We start from the raw sequence: 27,342 nt of genomic DNA, 5'->3' as shown, positions 1-27,342 counted from the left end.
CCCTCTCCGAAGACTCGATTACGGGTGGCTTTCTTAAAGTAAACATAGGAAGCTGTCTGCTGTGAGCAGTTGTGGTCATATTTATTATTTATTTATTTATTTATTACTTGGATTTGTATGCCGCCCCTCTCCGAAGACTCGGGGCGGCTCACAACATGTAGAAACAAATCATAAGTAATCAAACAATTTAAAATTTTAAAGATTTAAAAAAACCCATATACTAACAGACACACACGCAAGCATACCATATATAAATTAAATGTGCCCAGGGGGAGATGTTTCAATTCCCCCATGCCTGACGGCAAAGGTGGGTTTTAAGAAGTTTACGGAAGGCAGGAAGAGTAGGGGCAGTTCTAATCTCCGGGGGGAGTTGGTTCCAGAGGGCCGGTGCCGCCACAGAGAAGGCTCTTCCCCTGGGGCCCGCCAACCGACATTGCTTAGTTGACGGGACCCGGAGAAGGCCCACTCTGTGGGACCTAATTGGTCGCTGGGATTCGTGCGGCAGGAGGCGGTCTCGGAGATATTCTGGTCCAGTGCCATGAAGGGCTTTAAAGGTCATAACCAACACTTTGAATTGTGACCGGAAACTGATCGGCAGCCAATGCAGACTGCGGAGTGATGGAGAAACATGGGCATACCTAGGTAAGCCCATGACTGCTCTCGCAGCTGCATTCTGCACGATCTGAAGTTTCCGAACACTTTTCAAAGGTAGCCCCATGTAGAGAGCATTACAGTAGTCGAACCTCGAGGTGATGAGGGCATGAGTGACTGTGAGCAATGAGTCCCGGTCCAGATAGGGCCGCAACTGGTGCACCAGGCGAACCTGGGCAAACGCCCCCCTTGCCACAGCTGAGAGATGTTGTTCTAATGTGAGCTGTGGATCGAGGAGGACGCCCAAGTTGCAGACCCTCTCTGAGGGGGTCAATAATTCCCCCCCCCAGGGTAATGGACGGACAGATGGAGTTGTCCTTGGGAGGCAAAACCCACAGCCACTCCATCTTATCCGGGTTGAGCTTGAGTCTGTTGACACCCATCCAGGCCCCAACAGCCTCCAGGCACCGGCACATCACTTCCACCGCTTCGTTGACTGGGCATGGGGTGGAGATGTAAAGCTGGGTATCATCCGCATATTGATGATACCTCACCCCATGTCCTTGGATGATCTTGCCCAGCGGTTTCATGTAGATGTTAAATAGCAGGGGGGAGAGCACCGACCCCTGAGGCACCCCACAAGGGAGAGACCTAGGAGTCGACCTCTGTCCCCCCACTAACACCGACTGTGACCGGCCAGAGAGGTAGGAGGAGAACCACTGAAGAACAGTGCCTCCCACTCCCAACCCCTCCAGCCGGTGCAGAAGGATACCATGGTCGATGGTATCGAAAGCCGCTGAGAGGTCAAGGAGCACCAGGACAGAGGATAAACCCCTGTCCCGGGCCCGCCAGAGATCATCCATCAACGCGACCAAAGCAGTTTCCGTGCTGTAACCGGGCCTGAAACCCGACTGCTGGGGACCTAGATAATCGGCTTCTTCCAAGGACCGCTGGAGTTGGAGTGCCACCACCTTCTCAACAACCTTCCCCATAAAGGGAAGGTTGGAGACTGGACGGTAGTTATTAAGCACAGCTGGGTCCAGGGAGGGCTTCTTGAGGAGGGGGCGCACAAGCGCTTCTTTATAGAGTGATGGAAAAACTCCCCTCCCCAAGGAAGCGTTGGTAATCTCCTGGGCCCAGCTCCGTGTCACCTCCCTGCTGGCCGAAACCAACCAGGAGGGACACGGATCCAGTAAACAGGTGGCGGAACTCACAGCTCCAATGGCCTTGTCCACTTCATCAGGTGTCACCAGATCAAACTCTTCCCAGACAGGTGGACAAGTACGTGCCCCAGTCACCTCGACTGACTCGTTGTCAGTCGACTCTGTTTTACAATTGGAGTCGAGGTCGGCCCAAATCCGAGCGACTTTATCAGCGAAAAACGTGTTAAAGTCCTCGGCACTACTCTGCAAGGGCTCCCCAACTCCCCCCTGATTAAGAAGGGAGCGGGTCACCCTAAACAGAGCGGCCGGGCGGGATTCCGCTGATGCAATCAAGGCGGCATGGTACGCGCATCTTGCCGCCTTGAGCGCCACTTTGTAAGTCTTAATAAAAGCTCTTACAAGTGTTCGATCAGATTCAGACCTACTCTTCCTCCATCGCTTCTCTAGACGTCTCTTCTGGCGTTTCAACTCCCGGAGCTCCTCGTTGAACCATGGAGCTCTACGGGGTCTAGCGCCACGGAGAGGTCGCAAAGGCGCAATCCGGTCAAGAGCCTCTGCTGCAGCCTCGTTCCAGGCTTTCGCAAGAGACTCTGCCGAACTGTGGACAAGTGCCTCTGGAATAACCCCAAGCGCCGTCTGAAAGCCCTCTGGGTCCATCAGGCGTCTGGGGCGGAACATCTTAATTGGTTCCGCCTCCCTGCGGGGAAGGATTGGAGCCAGGAAGTCAAGCCGTAGTAGAAAATGGTCTGACCATGACAAAGGCACTGCTTCTAAGCCCCTTAGTCTCAGACCATTACTCAATTGCTCGGAAAGGAATACCATGTCGGGTGCGTGCCCCCCCTCATGAGTCGGACCCTGTACTACTTGAGTCAGGTCCATGGCTGTCATGGTGGCCATGAACTCCTGTGCCAACCCAGAGGTTTCGCCGAGTGACGGCAGGTTGAAGTCCCCCAAGACAATAAGCCTGGGGAACTCCACCGCCAACCCGGCTACCTCCTCGAGTAGCACAGGCAGGGCTTTTGACACGCAGCTGGGAGGCAGGTACGTGAGAAATAAGCCCACCTGAACACCTAAGTCCAACTTCATCAAGAGTGACTCGCAACCCGCAATTTCCGGAGCAATGAGTCCACGTAGGCAAAGGCTCTCCCTGGCTATAATAGCCACTCCTCCCCCCTTCCCTGGGGTCGAGGTTGATGCCATATCTGAAACCCAGCTGGGCAGATTTCAGAGAGAGGAACACCTCCCTCTGGGCCCAGCCAGGTTTCAGTAATACATGCCAGGTCGGCCTCCTCATCCAGGATCAGATCCCGGATGAGGAGAGCTTTATTTACCACCGACCTGGCATTAAGCAGCAGCAACCTGAGCCCAGGGCCAGAGTTACACTCATCACCAGTACCCAAGATTGGGCTCACGGAGCCAGAATAAGGGATCGTTATTAAGCAACGGTCCCTCGTTCCCCTGGAACGGCTAACTCCGCGGCCCCCGCCATATCTGCCTCTCCCCAGCAACACAGGAATATTCTGACCCTCTGTCACCCCAGAGATTAGTGCCCCCTCCCCTCCCGCCTCTCCGGCGTCAGGTGGGCCAAGTCTATCATTCATACTGCTTCCATTTATCACATTCATACCATAATCCCACCCGCCCCAACCATTGCATTCATACCAATCATTCGTCCCATATTTACCCCAATCATCCATTAATTACAAAACCCCCTAGTGATATTAAAATGAATTAAATTAATAATAATTAAAATACTAATAATATATATCACAATATAAAATAGGAATAAAAAGTTCATAGATTAATAGTTAATAATATAAAATCAGAGCTTAGCTATTAATTAAAGTTGGTAAAGTGCAAAGTTCTAAAGTGCTAAAAATATAGGAAATAATTAAAAATCAACTATCCATCAAGCCAGCAATACTGACACCAGTTCTTAAAGGTGAGTTCTGGGGGAAAAAAGAATTGATCAGGGGAAAAATGTTGTTGAGGGAGAAATCTTGGCATATTGTTGTTAAGTTTTTGGTGCCAGCCACTGCCACTGGCTGGCACTCTCAGGTCTTTCTCTGGGTTCTCAGTCACTTCCTCTCCTCTGCTCTTACAATGCTTCCAGGTCTCCAGACCCTCTGCAGTCTTATGAGGTCTTAATAGAAACTCCATGTGGGCTCAGTGGGGCGAGCTTCAGGCACTGCTTCAGTCTCAGTTCCTCTTTCCTCCTTCCTCTTTCTTTCCTTTCCTTCCTCCCACTAGTTCATTCCTCCATAGTCCCTCCGGCGCCGGGTGCTCCCACCATACAGCTCCTTGGCGTCTCGGGTCTATGCAGTGGGGGGAGGGCAATTTCAGACGTCGCCCCTCTTTCTCCCCTCTCTCCTTTCCTCTCGGTGCACGCTCTCTCCTCCCGTCAGCTGTCCTTCCTTGCACACTTGAGACCCCTCCAGGGGACCATCAGCTTCAGGATACCTCCTCCAAAAAAGGCTTCCCCCGGAGTCTGGGTCGTCCAAGCCAGTTGTTTCTTGGTTTGCTCCCTCTCCCTCTCCCTGGCCGTCACGGTCCTCCACTCTTCCCTTCTCCGACTCACCCGACTCACTCTCGGCAGCGCGGCTCAGTTGTAAATAGCAGCCGCCATTCCTCCGTGTCTCCGCCAACCCGACTCCAGGCGTGTTCGTGGCCAAACAGCTCGCCACCGCCACGAACACCGCCGAATCTAGGATTTCTGGAAACGGAGACACTTCGCCTCCCCAGAACTTCAAAGCAGTTGCTGACTCAACGGGGGGGTTCCTATATTGTTTAGGATTTCAATTCAATTGAACATGGACCTTTCAATCTGTTAAACCAAAATCAAAATTTTAAAAATTGAACAAATCTTCTCAATAGCTGGGAATATATCATGAATAGAATCTCATCTGATTGTTTTTGTTTACCAGCTGAGAAATCTGAGGAACCCGTGTGGTATAATGATTAAGTTGCTGACTAGAAATTGGGAAATCCAAGTTCAAGTCTACCCTTAGCTATGGAAATTCCCAGTCTTCTGAATTCTTTCTCAATCCAACCTCACTCACAGAACTGTTGCCTATTGGAGGAAAAAGATCTCAGTGTCTTGAGCTTCTGGTGCAATGTGGGGGAGAGGGACATAAAATCTAAAATCATCAGACAGCCTTCTGACAATTATTATTATTATTATTATTATTATTATTATTATTATTATTATTAATTTATTAGATTTGTATGCTGCCCCTCTCCGTAGACTCGAGGTGGCTCACAACAACAATAAAACAATATACAACAAATCTAATAATTTAAAAGTGACTAAAAAACCCTGATTAAAAAACCATACCATGCATAAACTGTATAGGCCCGGGGGAGATGTCTCAATTCCCCAATGCCTGACAGCAGAGGTGGGTTTTAAGGAGTTTACGAAAGGCAAGGAGGGTGGGGGCAATTCTAATCTCTGGGGGGAGTTGGTTCCAGAGGGTCGGGGCCGCCACAGAGAAGGCTCTTCCCCTGGGTCCCACCAAACAACATTGTTTAGTCGACGGGACCCAGAGAAGGCCCACTCTGTGGGACCTAACCGGTCGCTGGGATTTGTGCGGCAGAAGGCGGTCCTGGAGATATTTTGGTCTGATGCCATGAAGGGCTTTATAGGTCATAACAAACACTTTGAATTGTGACTGGAAACTGATAGGCAACCAATGCAGATTGCAGAGTGTTGGTGTAACATGGGCATACCTAGGGAAGCCCATGATTGCTCTCGCAGCTGCATTCTGCACGATCTGAAGTTTCCGAACACTCTTCAAGGGTAGCCCCATGTAGAGAGCATTACAGTAGTCGAGCCTCGAGGTGATGAGGGCATGAGTGACTGTGAGCAGTGAGTCCTAGTCCAGATAGGGCCGCAAACGCCCCCCTCGCCACAGCTGAAAGATGGTTCTCTAATGTAAGCTGTAGATCGAGGAGGACACCCAAGTTGCGGACGCTCTCTGAGGGGGTCAATAATTCCCCCCCCCGGGTTATGGACAGACAGATGGAATTGTCCTTGGGAGGCAGAACCCACAGCCACTCCGTCTTATCCTGGTTGAGTTTGAATCTGTTGACACCCATCCAGACCCTAACAGCCTCCAGGGACCTGGCACATCACTTCCACTGCTTCGTTGGGAACAGGGAGCAGCTTACAGTAGACAATAGTTTAAAACAGGGGTCACCAACTTTTCAGACCTCAAGAACCACTACATTCATAATTTTAAACCCCATAGACCACTAATATGAAATTAAAAAAATAGTATTTAGTGCAATATAAAAAATTAAAATAATTTTTGTGCGTGGCCACATGGCACAGCCATGTGATACAGAAGGAAGCAAACTGGTAAGTTAGAACCCACCCCTGTCTGAGCACATTGATGTTGTTGTTTTAAATCCCACAGCCAAAGGCAAAATAAGGAAGTGATATGACAACAGAAAGGCTGAAACTGAAACTAGAAATATAATATGGACTGTTTTCTTCTCAGTTTTAAAGTTTCAAAGAGAACGACAAAAACTCTTTGCATGCTTTATTTGACACAATCCTAAGAATTAAATGAAATAATTAAACAGGGTGAATTAATTTTTTTCTTTGGCTGGATGTGAGAAATTTGATCAGTTCTCATTTTAATGCAAAATTTTTGATCTGGTAAAGCAACTGAAGCTCAAATAACCTTTACATTCACTCATGATGGATTTTTATTTCTGTATACTCATATTAATAACGTATAAAAATCCATTAGTGAAAAGCTGCTTGCAAATATACGTACAGATATATGTTGGAGCCACCACAGAGAAGGCTCTTCCCCTGGGTCCCGCCAGGCGGCATTGTTTAGTCGACAGGACCCGGAGAGCATTACATTAGTCGAGCCTCGAGGTGATGAGGGCATGAGGGACTGTGAACAGTGACTCCCTGTCCAAATAGGGCCGCAACTGGTTCACCAGGCGAACCTGGGCAAACGCCCCCCTTGCCACAGCTGAAAGATGTTTCTCTAATGTGAGCTGTGGATCGAGGAGGATGCCTAAGTTGCGGACCCTAAATTATTATTATTATTATTATTATTATTATTATTATTATTATTATTATTATTATTATTATTATATCAGTGGTGGGTGGGTTCCAGTTAGGACCACTTGCCGAACTGGTAGCAATGGGGTGACTGGTCACACCCCTAAACTGTGGTCACTCCCTGAAAGTGGCTGGGAAAGAACCTTCCACGCATCCACAAAGGCTTCTGCGCATGCGCAGAGGGTCATTTCCCCGACGTGATGCAAACTGGTAGGGAAGGTAAGTGGAACCCACCCCTGGTCTGTATAGGCCATTTTCCCAATCTTCTGCATTATGGAGGAAACAAATAAAGGTTACTTCTGGTGGGCCTGTAACATAGGTAATGTAATTCTGCATTCGGCAGCAGTGATGGGACACAATTTTGTGCCTGCTGCTAAAACATCCTCGAAGTCAAGGTGAGAAAGCTCCTCTGTTGTGACTCACAGATTTGCAATATAAAGATCAAAGTCTCCTGAAAGCTGCACAAATTAGATTTCTGAGAGGGATGCTCTGAGTCACTGGATGCACTTCAAATTTCCTTTTAAATTTGGAAGACAGGCTGTCCCCCTTCGAGACCCAAATGAGATTTAACTGCCTTAAATCCTGGCCAAAACTGATTACTAAAGATGATTCTCTAACTTCTGCTAGAGGGCTTCTCGTCACCCTGGAAGAAAAATGGAATAGAACTGAAGCATATACAGCAAACTACAGTTTATCCACCTAATACTTTATCTCTTTGAGGAGCAGGAGAGACAGAGGTGGTATTCAATCGGTTCTGGAGAAGCTGTAGCAGCCATTTTGAGTAGTTCGGAAAACTGGAAAATACCACCTCTTGTTGGCTCCGCCCTCCCGCCCTCCCTGTCCCTAAACCAGTGTTTCCCAACCTTGGCAACTTGAAGATATTTGGACTTCAACTCCCAGAATTCCCCAGCCAGCGAATTCTGGTTGGGGAATTCTGGGAGTTGAAGTCCAAATATCTTCAAGTTGCCAAGGTTGGGAAACACTGCCTAAACAACAGCTCAGCTCACCAGCACTGGCACCATGGTTGGTGTTTGAGTGCTGCCACGTTTACAATCTGTGCGCATGTGAGTAAAGCGAGCGTGAGTGCGTGCTCACATTTTTGGTGCTGCTGGGCGAACCGGTAATACATAAATTATGTGAATCTCACTACTGAGAGAGCCAGCACTAAAACTGACTTAAAAACAAAATGTTTTTGATACTTATCTCAAAAAAAGAAAAAAAGAATCAGAGGTCAGCCTCCCTCTCTGGTAGTGGTGGTTTGTCTGGCTAACTATTCACTCTAGCCAATTACTCAGATAGCATCTCATACCTATCACACTAGAAAGCCCTTTTTAAAAATCACGTTTAAGCCCTGTTCATCTATGAAAATAGAAGTGAGATACAGCAATATCTCAATGCAAGATCACTTCTGCCTTGCCTATTGGAGGAATCTGAACCAATCACGTCTGCATTATTGCCTTGTCCTATTACTATATGCCAGTTTAGCAAACAGATCTAACAAAGCTCTTGTTTCTAAACCTCTCTCTGGGTTCAGTTGGCTTTTGCTTCCTGGCATCTGGAAAGGTTCAAAGTTAAATTCTGCCATCGGTGCGATCTGGAATTACAGGGTTTGCTTGTTAACTATACAAGTAGCCCTTGACTTAGGACTATAATGGGAGCCCAAAATTTCCATTGATAACCATTGATGAGACATGTGCAGCTACCAAAATTTTTACTACCACACTGTGGGTGTGGCTTATGTATTTTGTTTCAACATCTTTCGGTGCAAATTTATCTATCTATCTATCTATCTATCTATCTATCTATCTATCTATCTATCTATCTATCTATCTATCTATCTATCTATCTATCTATCTATCTATCTATCTATCTATCTATCTATCTATCTATCTATCTATCTATCTATCTATCTATCTATCTATCTATCTAGCTATCTAGCTAGCTAGCTAGCTAGCTAGCTAGCTACCTATCTATCTATTAGATTTCTATGCCACCCTTCTTGAGGCGACTCAGGGCAGTGTACAACAATTGTCTGTTCTGGGGTGGAACTCCATTTCGCTACCCCACTGCATTCCTCCCTATCTGGGCAGTAGCCCACTCCTGATTATCTACTATAAAGTGTATGTACACACACGCACACACAGCTCTTCTAAAATTATACCCATTCAACCTCATTTACTGTGATAGGAAAAAGAAACCCAGAGCCCAGAAGGGGGGAAAAAGAAAAGAAAAAAAATCAAAATTTTGCTACCAGTAGTGTGTACCTGACCAAAATTTTGCTACCGGTACTGCGTACCTGACCATACCTGTAGGAGCCCACCACTGGACATATGCTAACTGAGTTTTGGTCTACAGTGTTCCCTCGATTTTCGCGGGTTCGAACTTCGCGAATAGCCTATACCATGGTTTTTCAAAAAATATTAATTAAAAAATACTTTGCGGGTTTTTTTCTATACCACGGTTTTTCCTGCCCGATGACGTCATACATCATCGCCAAACTAATAATTTTTGCAAATAAATAACAAAAAAATATATTGTTAATAAATAATTATGTTTATAAATATCAGGATTACTGAGTGTCTTATTCAATGGTGAATACCAGTAATAATGGTGAGTAAATGGTTGTTAAGGGAATGGGAAATGGTAATTTAGGGGTTTAAAGTGTTAAGGGATGGCTTGTGACACTGTCCATAGCCAAAAATGTTGTATTTACTTCCGCATCTCTACTTTGCGGAAATTCGACTTTCGCGGGCAGTCTCGGAACGCATCCCCCGCGGAAATCGAGGGAACACTGTATTCACTTATACCGCCAGGCATGAGGGAGTTGAGATATTCCTTCCCCCTAGGCCATTACAAGTTATGCATGGTATGTTTGTGTGTATATTTGGTTTTATAATAAGGGTTTTTAGTAGTTTTATTATTGGATTGTTACATGCTGTTTTTATCATTGTTGTTAGCCGCCCCGAGTCTACGGAGAGGGGTGGCATACAAATCCAATAAATTATTATTAATTATTATTATTTTATGACCTTTCTTGCTATAGTTGTTAAGTGAATCACTTTAGGGTTTAAGTTTGTAACCTGGTGGTTAAGTCAATTCCAGCTTCCTGATTGACTTTGCTTGTCAGAAGGCTGCAAAATGAATTGTTGTAACTTGAGGGCTCCCTGGATTTGTAACGTGGAATGGCCCTGGGTTCATTTCACGCTTGCTGGTGCTGAGAAGAAAGACAATTCTTTCTACCTTGTCAGTTTGGTGCCAATCTGCTGCCTGAGCTCCAGCCGCTCCTCATCAGTCTGCATGGGAAGGATGTTCTTCTCCTCCAATTCACGCTTGGATGGCCTGTTGCTCAACTTGATAGCTAAAGAATCTTTCCTGCAAACTTTCATTGCCAGGGAACCTTAGAGAGAAAGAACCACATTCAGTTTAATTGCTGCAGTGCAGGCACAGGACCTTAATTTTCCATAAATATATGTAGTAAAGCTACTGCCTTACAGGCAGATTGCTCAGGTTCAAATCTTGGTAAAGGTATGATTGGTTGATGAGAGCTAAATAGCTTGAAATAGATTTATACTAGTCGCCCTCTTTTTCATTATCAACAAAAAATATGTTAAATATATATATATACAAGCTGAGAGGAGGAGGGCCTGTAGTCTAGAGGTTAAAGCCACTGCCTTACAAGGCAGACTCTGCAGGTTCAAATCCCATTATGAGTATGGCTAGCTAATGAGAGCATAATAAGCTCAAAATAGATCTATACTAATCTCTCTTCTTTTTCATTATTAGCAAAAATATGTTATAAACACACCCACACACATTTCTTAAAAACAGATTTTTAAAATTACTATTATTATTATTATTATTATTATTATTATTATTATTATTATTATTACTATTACTATTATTATTATAATATACTGCATAATCTGAACAAGAGAGCCTGTTTCAAAAGCATTTCCTCTCGTACCGTGTGCTTGATCTATCACTGTTACTTTTAACAGTGGACCTGTTAATTCTCAGAATTTTCACATTCTTTTTTTTTTGAAAAATAGTTTATTAATAAAAAAAGGGAGGAAGGGAAGTATAAACAGGAAGAGAAAAGAGGTAAGGGGAAAGGATACAAAACCAAGGAGTTTGGGAAAGTGATAGTATTATACATAATAATAAATAAAATTCTTTGTATCAATATTATATTTCTCAAACTATGATAAAAGGCATCCTTATTATTACCATTTATATCATATATTATATTTGTAATTCATACATTTAATTTCCAATTAAATTCCAATTTCTAATACGTATATATATATTAATTAGTAAAAGATAAATAAAGATGATTTATGAAAGAGAAAGTGAGAGCAGAGCAGTTAAAAAGATTTGAAATTTATTTAAGTAAATGATATAGTTAAGGAAGTTTAGAGTTTGAAAAAAAAATATTGAGGGGGTGAATCTGCATATGGTGCAGACGTTTTTAGGTGATACGGCATTATGTAGAAAAATGATAAAGGGTGTGTATGTATAATATAGTAAATGTATTCTTGTATGTAAAGAAAGAGAATGTAAGAATTGATATAAAAATTAGTAAGTATTTGTAAGTATTATTCTTAAGCTAAGGTTTTTCTCATATATTTTATTTCCCATAAGGAACTGTTTCACTCCAGGAAAGTTAGCCATCTGAGAACCAGGCAACTTTTTCTCATTATGATCCATTTGGAGCAATTGCAAGAACCACTATTGTTTTCTCTAGCATCACGTGAAAAGAACGTGTAAATGTGTGACTTGTAAATAAAGAGCTCTGCTTACTTGAAAACAGAGAACTGTCATCATCTTCGTCTTCCTCCTCATCCTCTTCTTCTCTTGTATAGAGGCATGAAGAATCGCCAAAGTCAGATTCATGAGGCACATTTTCTTTATTGTCATCACATTCAATCACAACAGTTGGCACTTGTCTCATATCTGCAAGGCCTCCGGGTCCAGTTTTTGAGAGGCTGTCACCACCATGTAAACTGGAGCTTTAAAATCAAGAAATAATACAGAAGAGAAATGCTATATCTTCAGAATGAAACGCAATGTCAGCATCTTTCTGGTTTAAACACAGGCAACTGTAAGAGAAAACTTTGGCTATATTGAACTTGGTCACTCCCAACAAAAGTGGTGATACACTCCTATTTGTGTAACAGGTAAAAGTTGGCTTCTATTTGTCTTTGAATTAGATTTTTATGATCAAAGTTTAATTCATTGCTTAAAAACTGAATCATAATGATGTTCAAAAATATAATTTTTGACAGTCTTCTGCCTCATGCATCCCAATAGGCGGTTAGGTCCCACAGAGTTGGCTTTCTCCATGTCCCGTTGGCCAGACAATGCCGCCTGGTGGTGCCTAGGGGAAGAGCCTTCTCTGTGGCGGCCCCAGCCCTCTGGAATGAACTCCCTCCGGAGATACGTACTTCCCCCTCTCTCCTGGTCTTTCGTAAAGCTTTGAAGACCTACCTCTGCTGGTGGGCATGATTATTGCAGGATTGTCCCCGACTGATATGAATGATTGAATTGGATGAATGTGGATGATTCGTAAGGGGTTTTAGATTTTTACTAATTTGTAGATGTCTTTTAGAATAATTAGATTTCTTATGTATATTGTGCATATATACAATGTTGTACACCGCCCTGAGTCACTTTGAGAAGGGCGGCATAGAAATCTAATAAATAAATAAATTTAAAGACTTCTACTTTTCCTTTTTAAAAGTTTTCCATGCTTGATGTAGTTACATTTCCCCAGTGTTTTAAAATGCTTTCTTCTCTTCTTTATTCTTTCTAGGATCCTCTACCTTTTGATTTTAATAATCTACTGTATATAATATTTAGGGTGTTGGGTTTTTTTGTTTTTTTCCATCAGGTATCTAAAGCTTTTTAAGAAATGCTGTTTGTAACTTTTAATATTAAAATAAATTTTTAAATAATTTTTTTTAAATTTATTTTTTTTTAATTTAAATTTTTTAAAAAAAATTAATTTTTTTTAAAATTTAATTTTTTTTAAAATTTAATTTTTTTTAATTTAAATTTTTTTAATTTTTTTTTAAATATTGAACTTGGTCACTCCCAACAAAAGTGGTGATACACTCCTATTTGTGTAATAGGTAAAAGAGCAATGAGAAAAGTGAGAAAAGATTCAGAGATTTAGAGGGAAGCCTTTCTCCTGTACACTCATCTCGCGGATGGGATCTGGCTGGCCCAGCTCAGGGCGCCAGCAGGAGTGGGGTGGCTGCAAACATGGGGAAGGCCTGTCAGAGGCAAGAAGGGGCGCTTTTCAGCTAGGAAGGGCAACAGAGAGAAAGCCGAGACAACCACCGCCACCTCACAGCATCCCGATCTGGATATAGGGCCAGAGTGTCAAAAGCAAAAGTGTTAAAAAGTTCCTAAAATTTTCATCCCCATTTCAGTGGGTGTGGCTTAGTGCGAGTGTCATGTGACTGAGTGTGCATGAGTGATGTCAAGTTGGCCACACCCACTCAGCCACATGACCATCAAACCACACCCACAAAATAAGCCATGCCCACTGTTCTGCCGGGCTCTCTGGTATGAGCCTCCCAAAAATTCAAGGGTACAAATTTCACACGTTTGAAAATTGAAATAATGTTCTTTATCACAAAATACAAAAGAAACAAAGCACCCTTTTTGTATTGCAAAGAGCACTCGTCCCAAAACAACCTTGTAGGCTGTACAATTCCCTTAATCAGTCCTTAACTACTTAGCTAGCAGCTGTGAAGAAATGTCACAACCCTCCTTCTTTCAACGAAGTGAGACACACACACTTTGCTCCGTTTTGGTTTCAAAGTCGTGAAAAATCAACAAAGTCTGAAAAACAGCAAGGCACGGTCCTGAAGAACTGCAATCAGATAATCTTCCACAACGGCCAAACCAACAAGCTGCTATTTGTATCAGCAGCTCTAATTATTAGAGCCCCACCCAAACACAGGTGGCCTCTCTTATCTCCTGTAATATGTCCTCAATTGGTCTCTTCTACGCATAACTCTGCACCTGCGTGGGTCCAAGACTTCCGCATCCGAATCGACTGAAGATAATGGAGATTGGCTTCCTGGACTGTGTGCCAAGTCCCCCTCTTCCAAATCACTCCCACCTTCTTCTTTGTCCGAGGAAACTGCACTACCTGCCTCTGTCGGCAATAAAACAGGCCTATGACATGTTGATGTTTCCCCTGCATCCACCTCCACATTCCTTGGGGCAGGAGCTGGGCCAGAGCCAACCATAACACCCATAGAACCGGCAGTAATTTTTTTTATAACCAACCCTGATACATACATACATACATACATACATACATACATACATACATACATACATACATACATTATACATACATACATATGGTTGACACTGATGTGGACACGTATGGTTTCAAGAAATCTCAACTTTGCATACCTTCTAGCAATTAATTTTTCCTGTTAGATCAGCAAGACTGTAAATGCCAATGTTATCAAAGACATCCATAAGAGATGCTGTGTGGCATAACCAGTGAAGGGCTACCAAAATTTTTACTACCACACTGTGGGCGTGGCTTATGCATTTCGTTTCAACATCTTTCAGTACAAATTGGGTGTCTGGGGTGGAGCTACAATTTTGCTACCCCACTGCGTTCCCCTCCATCCGGGCAGTAGCCCACCCCTGATTATATACTATATAAAGTGTATGTACACACACGCAAGCACAGCTCTTCTAAAATTATATACAGTCAACCTCATTTATTGTGATAGGAAAAACATACCCAGAGCCCAGAAGAGGAAAAAAGGAAAAAAAAAAAAATCAAAATTTTGCTACTGGTACTGGGTACCTGACCAAAATTTTGCTACCGACCGTACCCGTAGGAGCCCATCACTGGGCATAACTGACCTCTTCAAATAAACATATCTCTTTAAAAAATCTACATTAATCTCCCTCGAGATAAGCAGGTTTGCCAAAACAAAACAAAAGAAATTTAAAATGCATCAAGGTGTGTTGGTTTTGCAGATGCTTTGCCCGCCTGTGTTATGAAAAGGGCAACTGCTTTTTCAGACAAAACAACGCCATCAGCTGCTTCATCTCCCTAGGATGAAGTTAACAGATATCATTCCGACAGTGATGGCAACTGAATAATTGGCCCATTATTTTGATACCCTGCTTTGGGATTATGAGAAATAGACATGTGACGCTTTTGTACCGCTTCCCAATCGTTCAAGCATCTGTCTGAATTCCCAATTTATGAATTATTAACACAAAGCAACATTAAAGGAGCAGGTTGGATTTAACCCAACCTCGAACAAAGAACATTGTTTTGGGCTAAAGAAATATAAGGCAAAGTAGAATCCCTAACAAATTTACCCAAACCCAATGGAAACTTTATCTGAAAGGCTAAATCTCAAATCTGAAAGGATTTTATGGGATGCTATGCCTACAAGCTGGTTCCATTCTTCCATAAGGCGCAAGCTAAGGAGAAGAGTGGAGTGATACGAATTCAAGGGCCTGAAAGGTCTCAGGCAACTCGCGGTAACTAACTCACCACAGCCAACTCATCATGGTCAATTTGTTACGGCCATCTCACTCTGGGACAAGAGTTACATTAATATCTAAGAAATGGTGGGATAGAATCATTAAAGAAAGGATACAAAAAGCGGGACAGAATGAAATGTGAATGACAAAAATTAAACTAGTTTTTGAAATTATTTGAAATAATTAAATTGAATTATTCAATTGTCCTGCGTTGAGTTTTTCTGCAGCAAGTTGGCCTTGGTGAGCTGGCCACAATGAAATGGCGGCCAAGTGAGTTGTCCCATTGCAGGATCTGAAAATGACATCTTCCAGTTCCAGTTATCAGTGGAGACTTCAAATGCTCACTTGGAATTGTTTAGCCCTGCAAAGGTAAAGGTACCTCAGATAGCACTGAATTACTTCATAAATCGTAATATAAAGAGGATTTCTAGCTTTAGCATGATACTTCTGGCTAGGGAATTTTGGGTGTTGAAGCCCAGGCATCTTAAAATTGCCAAAGTTGACACACAGTGCCTTATGGTCTCTCATCCAAGCAGTTCCAAATTGGACCTGTTTAGCTGTTATTGTTATTAAACATAGAAACATAGAAGTATGACGGCAGAAAAAGACCTCATGGTCCATCTAGTCTGCCCTTATACTATTTTCTGTATTTTATCTTACAATGGATATATGTTTATCCCAGGCATGTTTAAATTCAGTTACTGTGGATTGATCAACCATGTCTGCTGGAAGTTTGTTCCAAGGATCTACTACTTTCAGTAAAATAATATTTTCTCATGTTGCTTTTGATCTTTCCCCCAACTAACTTCAGATTGTGTCCCCTTATTCTTGTGTTCACTTTCCTATTAAAAACGCTTCCCTCCTGGACCTTATTTAACCCTTTAACATATTTAAATGTTTTGATCATGTGCCCCCTTTTCCTTCTGTCCTCCAGACTATACAGATTGAGTTCATTAAGTCTTTCCTGATACGTTTTATGCTTAAGACCTTCCACCATTCTTGTAGCCTGTCTTTGGACCCGTTCAATTTTGTCAATATCTTTTTGTAGGTGAGGTCTCCAGAACTGAACACAGTATTCCAAATGTTATTGTTATTGTTATTGCTATTGTTAATTGGATTTGTATGCCGCCACTCTCTGAGGACTCAAGGTGGCTCACAACACATCAAAACAATATGCAATATACATATCTAAAAAATTTAATTAATATAGCTAAAAAACTTTAAAAACTCTAATAACAGTTAAAATCATTCATTCCCATTCACACAGCAAGACATACTACACTCGTCTGTCAGGGGGCTACGGTCTAATGGCCCCAAGCCTGGTGGCACAGATAGGTCTTTAAACTTTTATGGAAGGCGAGGAGAATGGGAGCAGTGCGAATCTGGGGGGAGCTGATTCCAGAGGGCCAGGGCCCCCACAGAGAAGGCTCTGCCCCTAGGTCCTGCCAAACAACATTGTTGACGGGACCTGGAGAAGGCCAACTCTGTGGGATCTAATGGTCGCTGGGACTCATGTGGCAGAAGGTGGTCCCGGAGGTAATAATAATAATAATAATAATAATAATAATAATAATAATAATAATAATAATTTATTAGATTTGTATGCCGCCCCTCTCTGAAGACTCGGGGCGGCTCACAGCAATAATAAAATACAATGTTATAGCGAAACAAATCTAATATTAAAAAAGAAAGCATATAAATTCCTATCATATTTAAAAACCAAACAACACATACATAACAAACATAAAATATAAAAAGCCTGGGTGAAGGTGTCTCAACTCCCCCATGCCTGGTGATAAAGGTGTGTCTTCAGTAGTTTGCGAAAGACAAGGAGGGTGGGGGCAGTTCTAATCTCTGGGGGGAGTTGATTCCAGAGTGCCGGGGCCGCCACAGAGAAAGCTCTTCCCCTGGGGCCCGCCAAACGACATTGGGTAATCTGGTCTAATGCCATGTAGGGCTTTATAGGTCATAACCAACTCTTTGAATTGCGTCCGGAAACCAATCGGCAGCCAGTGCAAACCGCGGAGGGCTGGAGAAATATGGGTATGCCTTGGAAGGCCCATAACTGCTAAACATGAACCAGCAGTGTGAAGCTGCAGTCAAAAAAGCCAATACAATCCTAAACTGCATTAATAAAGGGATACAATCTAGGTCTAGGGAAGTACTAATATCACTCTATAAAGCCTTAGTTAGACCATACCTAGATGACTGCATCTAGTTTTTGTCACCACACTACAAAACAGACGATGAGACTCTAGAGAAAGTGCAGAGGAGAGAAACCAGGGTGATTAGAGAACCAGAGATTAAAACATATGAAGAACGGTTACAGGAACTGGGCATGGCTGGTCTAGTGAAGAGAAGGACCAGAGGAGACATGATAGCAATGTTCCAATACTTGAGGGGCTGCCACACAGAGGAGGGGGTCAGGCTATTTTCTAAGGCAGTGTTTCCCAACCTTGGCAACTTGAAGATATCTGGACTTCAACTCCCAGAATTCCCCAGCCAGCATTCTGGTACCTTAGAACACTGTTCTAAGGTACCAGAAAGTCAGACAAGGAATAATGGATGGAAATTGACCATGGAGAGATTCAACCTGGAAACAAGGAGAAAACTTCTGACAGTGAGAGTGATCAATCAGTGGAGCAGCTTGCCTTTAGAGGTTGTGAGAGTTCCAACAATTGAGACTTTTAAGAGGAATTTGGACTGCCATTTGTTGGAAATGGCTTAGAGACTCTTGCTTGACCAGGGTGTGTGGATTAGATGACCTACAAGGTCCCTTCCAACTCCGTTACTCTGTTACTGCCAAGCTCAGTACTGATTTAATGGTTAAATAAAATATTGAGCTCTTAATAAAGTCACCATCTCTCCCTTCTGCTATCAGGGGAAGAGCCTTCTCTGTGGCGGCCCCGACCCTCTGGAACCAACTTCCCCCGGATATCAGAGTTGCCCCCACCCTCCTTGCCTTTCGTAAGCTCCTCAAAACCCACCTCTGTTGTCAGGCATGGGGGAATTGAAATTTTCCCTTCCCCCTAGGCTTATAGAATTTATACATGGTATGTTTGTATGTATGATTGGTTCTTTAAATTGGGGTTTTTTAGATTATTTTTAATATTAGATTTGCTTACATTGTCTTTTTATTGTTGTTAGCCGCCCCGAGTCTGCGGAGAGGGGCGGCATACAAATCTGATAAATGAATGAATGAATGAATGAATGAATGAATGAATGAAGGTTTTAGCTACATTATTTTTATTCCATCCTGCAACACGGTTGTTATGAGGATTACTGAGATTATGCATAGGAAGAACTATTCTACAACACAGCACATGTTTTCGAAGTAATTATCTTTGTGCCAACAACTACTAGACACGTAATATTTGAATCTGAATGACAGAATTATCTTTGAACCTGCCCTCTTGTTCTTCTCCTTTACAGTTGTAGGGTTAGGATCAGATTAGAGGTGAAGTAAATTGCGTATGAATACAACCGACACTTTTTTTTGTTATGTAAATAGTCAGCAGGATGAAACTGGATCGGCCTCCAGTTTCTCTTGAAATTCAAATTGTGTTTTTTGATGTAGATCCTGTTGTTCAGGGAAGAGGGAGGGCGGCTGTATTAAATTTTCTCATTACACTGTGCACAATTGCAGGGATAAATAGATTTCCCTTTGACTTTCAGGAACTCAGAAAGCACAAGAGAACGCTCCATGTTCTTTGGCATATTTCTTTCATGGGGACCGTTAATTACCGTGTTCTGTATTCTCTGCTTCCGTCTTTTCAAAGAGTTGCCATCTGACTGAATCTTGCCTAATTAATGTCTTATTGTAAGCCGAGGCTCCATAAGTGTGATGAAATACAATTCCAATCTCATAAAAAATTATGATTATTAAGAAGAACCAGACTAGTTAGAACCCTCAGCACAATATTTCAATGAGCCCCATTAAAGCCATACTTGCAAATCTGATGTTTCCCTAGATTCATACACTTGGAAAAGAGTGAACTGCCCTATCAGCCCCATAGGCCTTTCATTTTAGTCTGTTTGGTCCCCAGTACAACATTAACTGTTGCTAAAGAATGCCATTTCATAAGGGGAAATATATATATCCCCAAACACTCATTTTTCTGCCATGGTAGTTTCTAATCTGTGCTTCTAGACAACCCATGATCTGTAAGATTTCTGCATATAATTTTACGAGCATAATCTTTTCCCCCAGTGGGAAGATTGCTGCAGATAAATTAGTGAGATGAATATAATAGGTATGGAAAACGAGGGTGAAATGTTCAAAATGTATCTGCTGTTTAAATTCCTTCTGATATATGAAATGGGCTGACAACCACTTTTGAAAACCCCAATTGCACAAAGAAAATCATTTGAACATTTCAGAACATTTGGTCGAGTCCGGCATTCAGAGCTTGCGGTTTACAATAGGAAATAACCATAGCAGAGTCATTATATAGGGACTATCTAATTATATAGGAATAATTGGTTATATTATTATACAACTGATATATCATAGGGACGATTAGTTACATAGGAATTATCTAATTATATAAGATGATTAATGAAGTATCTGGCAGTGACTATTGCTTTGCATGACAAATCAGGAATTTAAAACGATTCTTTGCCATAAACACACTTCACGGTGCAACCATCCATCTAATAATCATTTGGTTTTAAAAAAAGAAACACAAATTGCTTGATCTAGCTTAATCTGAATAATAAACATAATAATTATTTTGGTATTCCACCCACAAACACATTAATATCAGTATACACAATAAAGGCAGTAAGGGTAATTGTAGTAATTTTCTTCATCTCCTTAATTGGGTCTGACCCATCAGAATAGATAGCCACACATTTTTCAAAAACGTGAAACCAACAACTGAAATGGGAAGCAGAAATATGTGCTGCAGGAGTGTTTCTAATTTGCAGTCGTGTCTGTAAAGGTACAGTATTAGTATCAAACCATTTTCAAAGAGGTGTTAGCGAAATTGCTCTCCAAATTATTCTAACCACTATTATCTCAAAGATAATGGAAATCTGTCTAGTTCCATGATGGCAAACCTTATTTTCCTCAGGTGTCAAAAGACTGTGCGCGCCCCCTATCGTGCATGCCCAAGTGCCCATACCCATAATTCAATGCCTGGGGAGGGCAAAAACACCTTCCCCCACCTTCTGGAGGCCCTCTGGAAGCTGTAAATGGTCTGTTTGCCAACTTCTGGTGGGGCTAGTAGGCTCGTGTTTCAGCCTCCCCAGGCTCCAAAGGCTTCCTTGGAGCTGAAGGAGGGTAAAAACGCCCTCTCCCATCCTCCAGGAGGCTCCCTGGAAGCCAAAAACGCCCTCCCAGAACCTTGGTGCGAGCCAAAATTCAGCTGGCTGGCACGCACATGCACGCTGGAGCTGAGCTAGGGCAATGGCTTGTGTGCCAGCAGATATGGCTCTGCATGCCACCTGTGGCACCTGTGCCATAGGTTCACCATCACTGGTCTAGTTTGTGTTGTGGTTGGCTCTGGGCCAGCTCCTGCTCCAAGGACTGTGGGGGTTGATGTGGGAGAATCCTCACATTACCAGAGGCCGGTTTTACTGCCAACAGCTTCCTGCAGTGAAGTGTCTGTGTCAGGGGAAGATTCTGGAAGTGATGTAGGATCAACGGAGGAGGAAATTACAATTACCCCATTTGTGAACCATCATCATCATTATCATCGGTAGATTCAGAAGGGGAGGCATTCATAGATGTTCGCAGACGTAGGTTGATGTCAAGGAAGGAACAACTGCGCAAGTATTATAGGAAATAAGAGAGAACACCAGTGGCTGGGGCAATTAGGCTAATGGGGCTGCTGATAAATTGCCAGCGTTGTTGCCTCTGGGTGTGGGAGTTTAACCGTTTGGAGAGAGAGAGAGAGAACTGTGTTTTACATCTGGTTTGTACAAGGACTCTTTGAACTGTTTCAGGATTTTACAGGACTCTTGGACTAATTAACAGTTAAGTTTGGCTTGAGGACTCTTGAAGGGGAGGTGGCTGTGACGTCTTCACAGCTGCCTTGATCTGTTTTGCTTTTGTTTTGGCTTATCACAGCCTTCAAAGTTTGTGGTTTGTGGGAGAGCACTTTGGCTGATTAAAAGTGCGTTTTGGACAGTATTTTCCTTCTGATAAACCAACTTTGTTTACTTTACAAATGTGTGTGTTTGAATTTCTCCTTTGAACTGAATTGGGGGCTTGTAACGTGAAGCCCGGCATAACAGTTTGTACATAGTCTACAATGTTCAAAGCTTTCATTTTGACATAACAAACAGAAGCCCTCAAAATATTTACCAAGGAAAAAAAAGGAAATGATGAGGATAACTGTATTATCATCACCAAGAATAAGTAATGCAGCATAATATAATCTCAAAGTTTTGATGTATAAATTAAACATATTTCTGTATTAAAATGTACTATTTCTGTATTAAAATGTAATATTGCCTATGCTCAAAGAGCTCTATTTCTATACTCCCTGATTGATCACATTTCTTGGTATCTGCCTCTAATGGGAAATGATGCTTTCAGTCATTGAACTATCTATCAGCATACTGATTGGGAGATTCAAGGCTCCTTACATGTATTTTCCAGTTCTATCCGGACTCCGTTGCTTGAGTGCTGCATCTTTCCATTATGAATAGCAATAGCAATAGCCCTTAGACTTATATACTACTTCACATAGTTTTACAGCCAGGCGGAGGTGGCTACTTATCGTTGCTACCGGTGCAATGCGCGCACAGCTTCAAGTCGCCAGTGTGAAGATGTGCACGGCCCAGTGATATTTTGCTCCTGCGCATGCGCAGGAAGTAAAATCTCATGAGAGGATGCGTGCGTGAGATTTCGGTGGTTTTTTTTTGCTTCTGTGCATGTGCAGAATCTCACTGGTACAAATACACACACAGTCTGTCAATGCAGAGCTGCACATACAGCTCTATTTTCGCTACCGGTGCACAGTGTTGCACATACTGGGTAGCAACCCAATACTGTTTATAGCCCTCTATAAGTGGGGGCTAAGTGAGGACCCAACAATCTGGTTCTTTATTTTATCCATCTTGGAAGGATGGAAGACTGAGCCAACCCTGAGCCAGTGAGAATCAAACTGCTGGCATTTGGCAGAATTACCCTGCAATACTTCATTCTAATCACTGTGCCAATACGACTCTTTGCCCTCCGTGTGGAGAATTATCTGCGCTAAAGTTCTAAAGGTACAGTGGTACCTCTACCTACAAATGCCTCTACTTACGAACTTTTCTAGATAAGAACTGGGTGTTCAAGATTTTTTTTGCCTCTTCTCAAGAACCATTTTCCACTTACAAACCCAAGGCTCCGAAACTGTAACTGGAAAAGGCAGGGAGAAGCCTCCATGCAGCCTCTCTAAGAATCTCCAGGGAGGAAACAGGGCCGGAAAAGGCGGGAAGAAGCCTTAGTGGGACCTCTCTAGGAATCTCCTTGGAGGAAACAGGGCTTCCACCCTCCCTGTGGTTTCCCCAATCACACACATTATTTGCTTTTACATTGATTCTTATGGGAAAAATTCCTTCTTCTTACAAACTTTTCTACTTAAGAACCTGGTCACGGAACGAAGTAAGTTCGTAAGTAGAGGTACCACTGTACTTTCTTCTTTTTTTTTCATCAAGAGGCAACTGGACTTTCCGTCTTTTCTTTGAAGACATTTAGCTTCTCATTGGATGAGAAGTGAAATGTTTTCCAAGAAAAACCAGAAAGTCCAGTTGCCCCTTGAAGATAAAAAAAACACCTTTGGAGTAACCATGACCTGGATGACTGAGAATTTCTGTAGCCATTTGCACTAAAAGTTAGGTCAGTCACCAGAAAGAAGGCATGGTCAATTTTTTTTGAAAAAATTCAGTCCTTCTGTGAGTAAACAATTTGGGCCCATAAGATTTAGACCAGAAACCTTTCGAATTCAGCACCATTTTCCAGGATGACCAACCAGACTCTGGCAACCAGCTTGCTCATGAGAGATTAGGGCAGTGATGGTGAACCTTTTTTTCCTTTGGTGCCGAAAGATAATGTGCCCTTGCTATCACACGTACACGAGTGCCCACACCCATAATTCAGTGCCTGGGGAGGGTGAAAACAGCTTCCCCAACCCCCAGAGGCCCTCTGGAGGCCAGAATTGGCCCATTTTCCAACTTCTGGTGGGCCTAATAGGCTTGCCTTTTGCCCTCCCTGGGCTCCAAGGCTTCCCTGGAGCTAGGGGAGAGTAAAAACACCCTCCCCCATCCCCCTGGAGGCTCTCTGGAAGCCAAAAATGCCCTCCCAAAGCCTCTATATGAGCCAAAAATCAGCTGGTCGGCACATACATGCACTTTGGAGCTGAGCTAGGGCAATGACTCGCATGCCACATGTGGCACCTGTGCCATAAATTCGCCATCACTGGATTAGGGTTTGTTAATCGAGATGTTTCTTTTACACCGCTTTTCTTGTCCCCTATGCAGACTTGGGATGCTCGAAATTACCTTTCTAGCCGATGCATGGTCATGGACAGTGTTTTATTCAACTCCTCAATCATGCGACACCCCGAAGGGTGCATGGGTAAGGTGCTGGATCCAGAAGGCATGTGCGGGCTGTGGCTGCCGTAGTGATGCTGGTGCGCTGCTAACTGTGATGGGAGGACGGTGTGATGATGCGAAGTCAACACGTGCTGGGGGTTCTTCTGCGTGGAATAGGATGCGAGGGAGAGATCGGGTGCCCCTAAAGGCATGCAGATCATGACTTTCTTTGGAGGTAGCGGAGGCGATAGCTTGACTGGCATACAAGGCAGCTTCATCGGAGCACCAGGATCTTAAAAACAAAGGTCGAGAAACTCAGTTATGAGCATAGGTGGAAAAAGGTACTTTAAAAAAAAAATTATTTGAACAATTAGAATAAACAAAATTAACAAATATGCTTAACATTGATAAAGTTCTTCGGCTTACATTTCAGCAGTTTACCGTTCATTTTTCTATATACATTCTAAATCAATTAAGTATATTTCCTATAATTTGTTCTTATTTATTTTATAAATTACCCAGTTATCACTTAAGCCTAAACTAAATTTATGCATGATAAGGAAAAAAGAAAGAAAAGAAAGAGAAAGAAAAAAAAAGGAAAGGTAAAAGAAAGGAAAAGAAAGAAATACTAGTGGTCAACTATTGACTTTGATTCTTTCCACAGCTGTTGACTTCTGGAACACTGAAAGCATTTTTTCTCTTGCACATCTCATGCAGTTCAAGTAGATACGAGAAATTACCATATGTATCATGTATCATCATCAACCTTCCAGGTTCAAGTCCTTGACTTATGACCACAACTGAGCCCAAGATTTCTGTTGTTCAATGAGGCCGCCACAGAGAAGGCTCTTCCCCTGGGTCCCGCCAAGCGACATTGTTTGGTTGACGGGACCCAGAGAAGACCCACTCTGTGGGACCTAACCGGTCGCTGGGATTCGTGCAGCAGAAGGCGGTCCCTGAGATAATCTGGTTCGGTCCCATGGAGGGCTTTATAGGTCATAACCAACACTTTGAATTGTGACCGGAAACTGATCGGCAACCAATGCAGACTGCGGAGTGTTGGTGTAACATGGGCATATTTAGGAAAGCCCATGATTGCTCTCGCAGCTGCATTCTGCACGATCTGAAGTTTCCGAACATTTATTTAGTGAATGGCAGAAATGTAAAAAATATGTTGTAATCACTGTTGTTTAAACATGAAGCAAAAATCTGAATTTGAATGTATGGCATTTTTCTTTGTTTCCCTTGGCACTTGCAGTTTATTTTTATTTTTTACTAAATGAAACAAATCTTTGTATTTGGTAACCTAAGGGTTTTGCTGCAACATGCTAAATGAACACTACCGTACAACCAGGGCAGAGAGAGATGTTTATGAAGACTTGTGTGGCCTAATATTTGAGATTAATCTGCTCTTCTCTGCTGCCTTGGTGAAGGACGTCTTATCAGAAGTGTTGAAGGAGGTGGAACACTGACTGATTTCTGTGTGAACAGAGGAAAATACTATTTCTGTCTTGCCTCAAGCATGAAAATGCCTTGAGCTGCCTCTGCGTAAGAAAATACAGCTATGTTCCATCTCATAGATTTCAGCATCTTTCAAAACAAAAGTACACAATCACAGCTTCAGGGTAGAGTGCAGTTTTCAGAAAATGCCTCCATGTTATTTTTAACCGAAAGGCATTAACGTGGCAGAAAGGGAAAAACAAATATATGATTAAGCACAGCTAATTTTCAATTAAATTTAAAAACAAAAACAAAGCATCTAAATTTTTCAGAATTATGATAATGCGATGGCAACAATGAGAAGAGAAACCAGATATTAAATTAAAGGGAAATTATTTTTCTATATTAAATATTCACTCTCAAAAAGATGAAACCCGCAACGGTTTCTTCAAGCCGCTCCTTAATCAAGTCATGGTGGTTTTTACAAGGCAAGAGCAAGCCGTCCATCACAACTTGCTACTGGTTATGTTTTGTCTGAACAAAACTACATACGCATCTCATGACGTAAATTTATTGAGAATTGAGACTGTTTTTCATTTTCATTGTGTGTTTCATTTGATGCATCCAACCCAAATGTGACATTTTCATTTTGGAAAGAAGGATGTGCTGGAATAGACTGCTCATTTCAAGACTGTCTACAGGGCAACATAATAATCCATAATTCCAGCATGAACGACACCTTTTGATTTATGATCCTTGAAACCTGAATATTTATTGGCATATTTATTGGCAAATAAGTGTTTTGATTTCATCAAGGCCTAAATTAACCCATATATTGAAATTCAGTTATATATAAAATTAAATGAATTGCCCCATTTCTACTATAGAAACATAGAAACATAGAAGACTGACTGCAGAAAAAGACTTCATGATCCATCTAGTCTGCCCTTATACTATTTTCTGTATTTTATCTTAGGATGAATATATATTTATCCCAGGCATGTTTAAATTCAGTTACTGTGGATTTACCAACCATGTCTTCTGGAAGTTTGTTCCAAGGATTTACTACTCCTTCAGTAAAATAATATTTTCTCATGTTGCTTTTGATCTTTTCCCCAACTAACTTCAGATTGTGTCCCCTTGTTCTTGTGTTCACTTTCCTATTAAAAATACTTCCCTCCTGGACCCTTTAACATATTTAAATGTTTCGATCATGTCCCCCCTTTTCCTTCTGTCCTCCAGACTATACAGATTGAGTTCACTAAGTCTTTCCTGATACGTTTTATGTTTAAGACCTTCCACCATTCTTGTAGCCCGTCTTTGGACCCGTTCAATTTTGTCAATATCTTTTTGTAGGTGAGGTCTCCAGAACTGAACACAGTATTCCAAATGTGGTCTCACCAGCACTCTATCTAGCGGGATCATAATCTCCCTCTTCCTGCTTGTTATACCTCTAGCTATGCAGCCAAACATCCTACTGATCATCTTCAGGTGGGAAGGAGACAAGAATAGGCAGAAAGATAGAAAGAAGGGGAATTTTTAACCTTTAAGCAATTTCTCAGCCATCATTTTTTCTGCAAGAAAATAAGTCCCCTATACTGCATCCAAGATCATAAATGCAGATAGCCCCCAACTTACAAACCCAATTGAGCCCAAAATTTATGTTGCTAAGTGAGACATTTGTTAAGTGAATTTTACCCCATTCTTGCCATGGTTATTAATCGAATCACTGCAGCTGTTAAGTTAGTAAGACAGTTTTAAGGGAATCTGGCTTCTCCATTGCTTGTCAGAAAGTCACAAAAGGTGATCACATGACCCTTTGAATATGACACCACTGCCAAAAGTCCAAATTTTGATTATGTGACCATGGGGATGTTGCAATGGTTATAAGTGTGAAAAAGGGTGGTAAGTCCTTTTTTTCCCAGTGCTGTTGTAACTTTGTACAATCACTAAATGAACTGCTGTAGGTTAAGGACTACTTGTAGGTGTGAAGCTGCTTGA

General features: G+C 42.3%; 1 protein-coding gene across 1 annotated transcript in view; it reads right to left on the bottom strand.

The window, feature by feature from the left end:
* The window catches only part of PHACTR1 (phosphatase and actin regulator 1), a 301,263-nt gene that overhangs the window by 16,329 nt on the left and 257,592 nt on the right, over nt 1-27,342 (bottom strand). Inside the window, exons 8-10 of the mRNA XM_070747269.1 lie at nt 23,869-24,193; nt 11,635-11,843; nt 10,075-10,231 (exon numbers count right to left, since the gene is read on the bottom strand). Of these exons, the coding sequence (XP_070603370.1) occupies nt 10,075-10,231; nt 11,635-11,843; nt 23,869-24,193 (691 nt within the window). The remainder of the gene's footprint in view (nt 1-10,074; nt 10,232-11,634; nt 11,844-23,868; nt 24,194-27,342) is intronic.

This window comes from Erythrolamprus reginae, chromosome 3, assembly GCF_031021105.1.
Source record: "Erythrolamprus reginae isolate rEryReg1 chromosome 3, rEryReg1.hap1, whole genome shotgun sequence".
NCBI lineage: Eukaryota > Metazoa > Chordata > Lepidosauria > Squamata > Dipsadidae > Erythrolamprus > Erythrolamprus reginae.
Note: the sequence above shows the minus strand (reverse complement) of the source record. Positions and strands in the feature narration are given on the sequence as shown.